This window comes from Corvus brachyrhynchos, unplaced genomic scaffold (genome assembly GCF_000691975.1).
Source record: "Corvus brachyrhynchos isolate BGI_N302 unplaced genomic scaffold, ASM69197v1 scaffold46, whole genome shotgun sequence".
Classification (NCBI taxonomy): domain Eukaryota; kingdom Metazoa; phylum Chordata; class Aves; order Passeriformes; family Corvidae; genus Corvus; species Corvus brachyrhynchos.
Window position 1 is genome coordinate 1,482,727 of NW_008238838.1, and position 6,461 is coordinate 1,489,187.

Here is a 6,461-nt window from a genome sequence, read left to right on the forward strand (position 1 = left end):
TTACGAGACTTGTTGAGCATTTTTAGCAGCAGGAAAGGGATCAGGCGAGGGCCGGAGCTCTCATCGCTGGTCACCTGCAGCAGGAAAACAGGGAATGGCATCGGATCAGGGCAAAACCCATCGGAGCTGACCCCAAAACCCCATCCAAGAGGCACCACCCCCTGCTTGCCCATCTGCATTTGCGGACGAGCAGGTGCAAGGGTTCCCCAAGGGATTTATTTATTTAAATTCACATTTCTTTGCTGCCAAAAGGTTGGTTTAGAGAGCTTATCAAAGCCAGGCAAGCGGCCACCTTCCCAAGGAGCTTCAGCCCTACAGGTTAAAGGCCAAAGGGAAAAAAAAGGAATTAGAGAGGAAAAACAAGCCCCCAGTGGGGTTTCAACCACAAAATCCCGTGGCGGGAGACTTTAAGCCCATCTTAAGCATCCATCTGGCATCAGCAGGTACAAAGCCCAACGTGCCACCACAAAGCCAGTCAGAAAGGACAGGAGCAGCCGAGCAGGATCAAACCGAAGAGCACCACGTACTTGGGGAACATTCAGCACCTTGGATACACCCATCCCGGCCCAGGGAAAGGAGGTGCCACAAGCTCAGTGCCCACGCAAACGCTGCCCAGGGAAGCGGGGCCACTTTTTTCCTCCTTCGAAACCTCTCGCTCCTGGAATAAGGAGCAAAGAGCCCTGGTTGGACCCATCCCGGGATCAGCTCATCCCATCCCGCCAGGACACGGCAAGGACGGAAAATGAACTTACCAGGTGGGAGAAGCTTTGGGGTAGAGGGGAGGCTTTGCTCCCGGGGTGAATCCTGCTCTAAGCCAGGCTCAGGTTTGGGTTTGGCTTTGCCACGCGGTAACGGAGCTCATCCGGGATCTGACTAGCCACTTCTCGGTGTGTTAAATGCCAGCCAAGGGGCTGGGCCATCCAGTCTTTCCATCAGAGCCAGCCCATCACAGTCTCCAGGGATTAGTCACCAACTCATCCCTTCCCTGCCCAAGGAAGTGCCGCTAACAGTCCCAACACCTGCCAACCCCATGGCCTCACCCAGCCAAGGAACGGCCAAGAACACCAGGTTTGGGGGCAAAAATGTGTCAAGAATGAAGAAGAATGGGACGAAAGATGGTCCCACAAGAGCCAGGCTCTTCCCTTCCCTGTCACCAGCATCTGAAGTTAAAATGGCAGGAGAGCAATTAATTAAAAAGGGAAGGAAGGGCAATTAAAAGGCAATTAAGGACAATTAAACCACACTCAAAGCAACGGGACAGGACACAAGAAAAAGAAAATTGTGTCCATTTGACAGCAGAGGGATGGGGACAGGTGAGGTGGTCCCCTAGGAAAGCACCTCTCTCCCTCTGACCCGCTTCTCCTTCATAAAACATGGATAATTGTGCCTCACTACCACCTGGAGCACCCAGGAAGGGGAAGCAACCCCCCATCCCACTTCACACCCTGGCTCTCATCCTGCATCCATATTTCTGGCTCAACAAACCCCTCCTGTTTGGGAAGATGAAACCCATAGCTGGATCTTCAAGGGTGGGAGCATCCAGGGAGGAGGCACTGGGAGGGTCTCACCCCTTTACATGTTACAATTGCTTGGAAAAAGTAAAATTAGGGGAAGGTAAAAAGCAGCTTGTGCTTCCTGGGGGGTTTTGTTCTTAGCAAAACTGACCACAAAAGCCCCGAGGGGAAATCCACCGCCACAGCTGGAGGCTGGGGGTGCTCCTGGGGGGCCTGAGTACCCCTGTTCACCCAGGGCTGGGAAACTGCTGGGCATCAGGACCTGATTTTAGCACCAAATTGACCTCCCAGCTTCATCCTTGGGTGCCAAAACACCCAACCAAGCGCACTGTGCCCCTCCCACCGCTGAAGACACTGGGAAAATCCACTCTGCCCACAATGTTTGCCTTTACATACCAGCTTTTTTAAAATAATATTTTTTGACAGCTTTATGATCTTTTCCCAGGCTTGTACGCACAAGCTGGGCCTGATGAAAAGCTTATCTCAGGCAAACACAGCAAATAATCCCTGAGGAGATGGAACCTTGTTTAGTGAAGCGTTCAGGGAATGCAGAGCAAAACAGAGCACACCCGGCTGCCCCCGCGCCCGTGGTGCCTCTGGAATGAGTTCAAGCTCCCCACAGCCCTCCCAGATCCACAGCCCAAACCACAGCAGCTGCTGAAAGCAAGAAGGTCTGAACACCCCAAGCCAGGCCCTGTGTCCTCCTCACAGGGCTGCTGGAGGGAGCGATGCCAAAGGGTCCTGCTGGTCCCCACAGCATCCCTGGTCCTGCAGCATCCCTGTCCCATCACAGCACCCTCAGAGCACCCTCTGAGTGTCCCTGTCCCATCACAGCACCCTCAGAGCCTGCAGCATCCCTGTCCCATCACAGCATCCTCAGAGCCCCCATGACATCCTCAGAGCCCTCCCACAGTATCCCCAGTCCTGCAATATCGTTGCTCCTGCAGCATCCCTGGTCCCTCACAACGTCCTCAGAGTCCCCTCCCACTGGCATCCCCATCCCACCACAGCATCCTCAGAGCCCCCACTGGCATCCCCCTCCCACCACAGCATCCTCAGAGCCCCCACAACATCCCCATCCCACCACAGCATCCTCAGAGCCCCCACAACATCCCTGTCCCACCACAGCATCCTCAGAGCCCCCACAACATCCCCATCCCACCACAGCATCCTCAGAGCCCCCACAACATCCCTGTCCCACCACAGCATCCTCAGAGCCCCCACAACATCCCCATCCCACCACAGCATCCTCAGCGCCCCCACAACATCCCTGTCCCACCACAGCATCCTCAGAGCCCCCACAACATCCCCATCCCACCACAGCATCCTCAGAGCCCCCACAACATCCCTGTCCCACCACAGCATCCTCAGAGCCCGTGCAGCATCCCCCAGATCCCCCAACACGGACCCCTCCCCAAACCATGCCCCCTGCATCCCACACGGCAGGGAGAGACTCAGCACTCGTTGGGATGAATCTCCACTCCCCCGGGGTCGGTCCAGGGCATCGCCTGCCCCGCCAAGCCCTGAAGCTGGGGGGAAAGTCCCAGCTGGATTCAGCTCCCCACATCTGGAAGAAGTGTCTGGAAAAGCCCCTCTTTGATGTCGGAGGATGCACCCCCACAGCACCCCCGGCTGTGATTATCACTGCACAAAGGATTCAGAAGCCCCACGGCCCATTCCCCCTCTCCCACTCCCTTCCCCACCCTGTGTTCTGGGAAAGCCCCATCCCAGGATGCTGCAGAGGCAGCTCAGCTCCAAGCTTCATGGAGTTTCCTTGTCTACCTCTGACCGGGAGCAGAGTTTTGCCTCCCAGTTTCACCACGTCCCCCGGGAGATGCCAGCAGCATCCATCAGGACCAACCCTCCTGCCAGGGGGGGAACTCAGGGAAGTTCATCCCTGTACCTCTATCCATCCATTCCCATCTCCCCCCATGGCCTCAACAGCTCCAGCATTTCCAGATTTAAGTCATGTCAATCCACAAAGTGGCAGCAGGCAGCTGCCAAGCTGCTCCCAGCCAAAAAAAAGGAAAGGAAAAAACAGAATTTGAAGGCATGGAACAAGCACGGAGGTGGGGAGTGGTTATAAATTCCCCCACGCCATCCCAGCATGGATGGATGGTGATCCCAGGCCATCCTGGCAAAGCATCAAGGACCAGCAGGCCATGCAGCAAAAACTCTTGGTACTTTTGTGTTTCCATGGTAACCTATGGATTGGGAAAAGCATGACATGAGATGAGGACACCTCTCCTATGCTCCCATCGTCCCATCCCACATGCCCACGGGACACAGAGCCACCCACTGCCTGGTCCAGCTTCCCTGGGGAAGAAGGATGCTCACTGAAAAACAAGCATCTCCAACAGTTTATCCAAAAATAAACGTGTCTTTATTTTTAACTGGAGGAGAGTTGGACAGCACCCGAGGAAGGGATGCAGTGGCAGTGGGAACCAAAGGGAGACAGACAGACAGACAGACAGCCAGGACAGCACAGACCCCTCCAGTCCCAGCCAGACCATCTCTCCCGAGCCTTCCAGGCACACGGAGCTCTCGGGGACCAGCAGGGCAGATCCTGCGCTCCCTGGAGGACAAAAACCAGGATCGGCCCCACAGGAGCAGTTTGCAGCCCTGGGATCTTCCATGCCCCCATCTCATGGGTGTTCCAGGCTGGGATTGCCGGAGGAGCCCAGCAGATGCCGGCCAGGCCGCGCCTGCCCCAGCACAACCATCGCATGCCGGAGCCTGAGCACAACCTGGGAGGCGGCCGGGGGCAATCCTGCAGGGAAAGGATCCAACTGCAGGCACTGCCTGGGCTTGGCAGAGCATCAAAGCCACCCAAATCCCCAGCCTGGCATCCCAAACCTTCCTCGCCCCGGCTGCTGCGAGCTCCCGGTCCTCAGGGAATTTTTTTCCAAGCTGGGAAGAGAATCCTTGTGGGATCGCAACAACCAAAAGGCAGCAGGGTCTGGATCTGAGGCCCCTCCAAGAGGTGTTGCATGGGATGGGGATGCTGGCAGGGAAACAGGGACACCACAAAGGGACCAGGGATGCCAAAAACCACCGAGCAGAGCAATGTCAAGAGCAGGAGCTGCAGTGCCGTGGGCTGGGGGAATGAAGAGGGTCATGAGGATACAGCACTGCAAAAATCAACTCCACTGGACATTGGGCACGGCCCCACAGAGGGCATGGAGCCGGCCCAGCCCATGCAGTGGTAGCCACATTTATCCTATTTTAAGAGCCCTTCGAGTCACTTTAAAGGAATCTTTAAAGGAATCTTAATTGCCTCTTAACTCGGAGAGGCAGCGCTGTTTCCTTAGCCGTGGTATCCCAGGCACACAGTAACCCAGCCAAAGATTTAAGATAGGGGAAAACAACCCCTCGTTGGCATGTGAGTCTTAACAAAACATTTACCCATGACCAGGCTGCAATTTTCAAGGTGGCAACAGTGCATAAGCTCAGGTACAACAAGTATTTCCACAGTGGCAGGTCCTTGGGACAAATACAGGCTGCTTCCGCCTTCCCATGGCACTGTTGGTTTTAATGTGCTCCAGAGCGATTCAGACCAGCACTGCCTCCACCCTCTCCTCTCCCCCTATATTTTTTTTAATCCTTGCAGCAGAAAAAACGCAGGGATGGGGACACAAATCCCTTCCTACAGCCCCAAAACACCGGCGGTGTGGGTACACCTGATGAGCTCTGGGGTAACCCCGGGCCATCGTGGAGCTACAGTTAAGCTACAATATTAGAGATTATATATTATTATTATTATTATTATATAGGTTTAATCACTCTTTTGCTATTTAAAACACTAAAATAAAGACCCTTTCTTGCTGTCTGCACCTTGCTACACCCTGGAGGTTATGGCCGAGCTGCTGAGCAGAGCAGAGCCACCCACGGGGTGACAAGCCCCTGCTGAGGAGACGAGGGCAGTGCTAATGTGACCTGGGGGATTTCATCCCCCATCCCCTGACATCGATCCAGCCTCACCCTTCTCCTACCTGTCCCATCCAGCCCCCTTTTGGTGCCACTGTCACCTCGGTGCTGTGTTTACTCTCCGGTATCTCCGTCCCCAGGGATCATCCAGGGATGCAGGCAGCAACGGCAAAAGCAGCTATGGCAACACAGCTTTGAACCCGTGTTTTGGGCTAAATCCCCCCAAAAAGCAGCAGAAAAGGGGAAGCAGCGAGCTGGGGGTGCAGGCAGGGTGCTGGCAGCCTCTTCCCGCTCTCCTGGGAGCAGCAGGCGGAACATCCCCAGGGAGCACCACTCTCTTACAGTTCTGGAAGGTAAAAATTAAACCGTGGAGATGCTGTGGCCCATCCCCAACCCAAACTCAAGCAATGCCCCAGCTCTTCGGGGAAAAGGGGTGGGAAATTAAGGGATATCAAGGAACTCAAGGGCTGAGTTATCCTGCAGGCAGCTCCTGCTCCCAGTGGCTTTTGACTCCAGGGGTCCCCTTTCAGGGGCTCAGAAGCCGCTTGCAGTCACTGCCCCCCTCGCAAGGCTCATGTGCAACCTTAACTCGCTGGCCCCGTGGTTTCCCTTCCGTTTCCTGTTTTGCACCGGATTCAGAGGAGTGGAACCCCCAGAGCAACGCCACATCCGATCTGGTCAGCCCCAAATCCCATGCCTTCTTCTCTGCTCTTTTCTCCCATGCACAGACGGAGATTCCCAGGAAACAACCCAGCCCATCACTCTGCAGCCTCAGCATCACCTCAGTGCTCCGTTAACGCACGCAGGGAGGAGGATTCCCATCTCAGGGAGACCTTTTCCTGCATCCTCAGCAGCGGGAGAGGCTGAAGCCGGTCCTAGCGGGGCGGGGATAAGCTGGCAGCAAGTCACGGCTACTTACGGCCCGTCCTCTTGGTCCAGGCGGAGCAGGCAGGAGCTCGGCGGGATCTACGGGGCCGTCCTCTCTTCCCCTAGGAGAGGGAGAAGGGAGAACTTCCTTAG

The 6,461-nt window shown here is 55.7% G+C and overlaps 1 protein-coding gene across 15 annotated transcripts in view; it reads right to left on the reverse strand.

Annotated features, from left to right (window-relative positions):
• The window catches only part of ST3GAL4 (ST3 beta-galactoside alpha-2,3-sialyltransferase 4), a 20,460-nt gene that overhangs the window by 4,446 nt on the left and 9,553 nt on the right, over window positions 1-6,461 (reverse strand). For 4 of the 15 annotated variants that reach the window (XM_017738504.1, XM_017738495.1, XM_017738496.1 and 1 more), the window contains exons 2-3: window positions 6,361-6,430; window positions 5-74 (exon numbers count right to left, since the gene is read on the reverse strand). In XM_017738504.1, the coding sequence (XP_017593993.1) occupies window positions 5-20 (16 nt within the window). In that variant the 5' untranslated portion in view covers window positions 21-74; window positions 6,361-6,430. Of the gene's footprint in view, window positions 1-4; window positions 75-527; window positions 659-752; window positions 2,462-5,506; window positions 5,788-6,360; window positions 6,456-6,461 lie in introns of those variants that run through there. The other 11 variants (XM_008636884.2, XM_008636883.2, XM_017738506.1 and 8 more) reach the window with 8 other exon arrangements.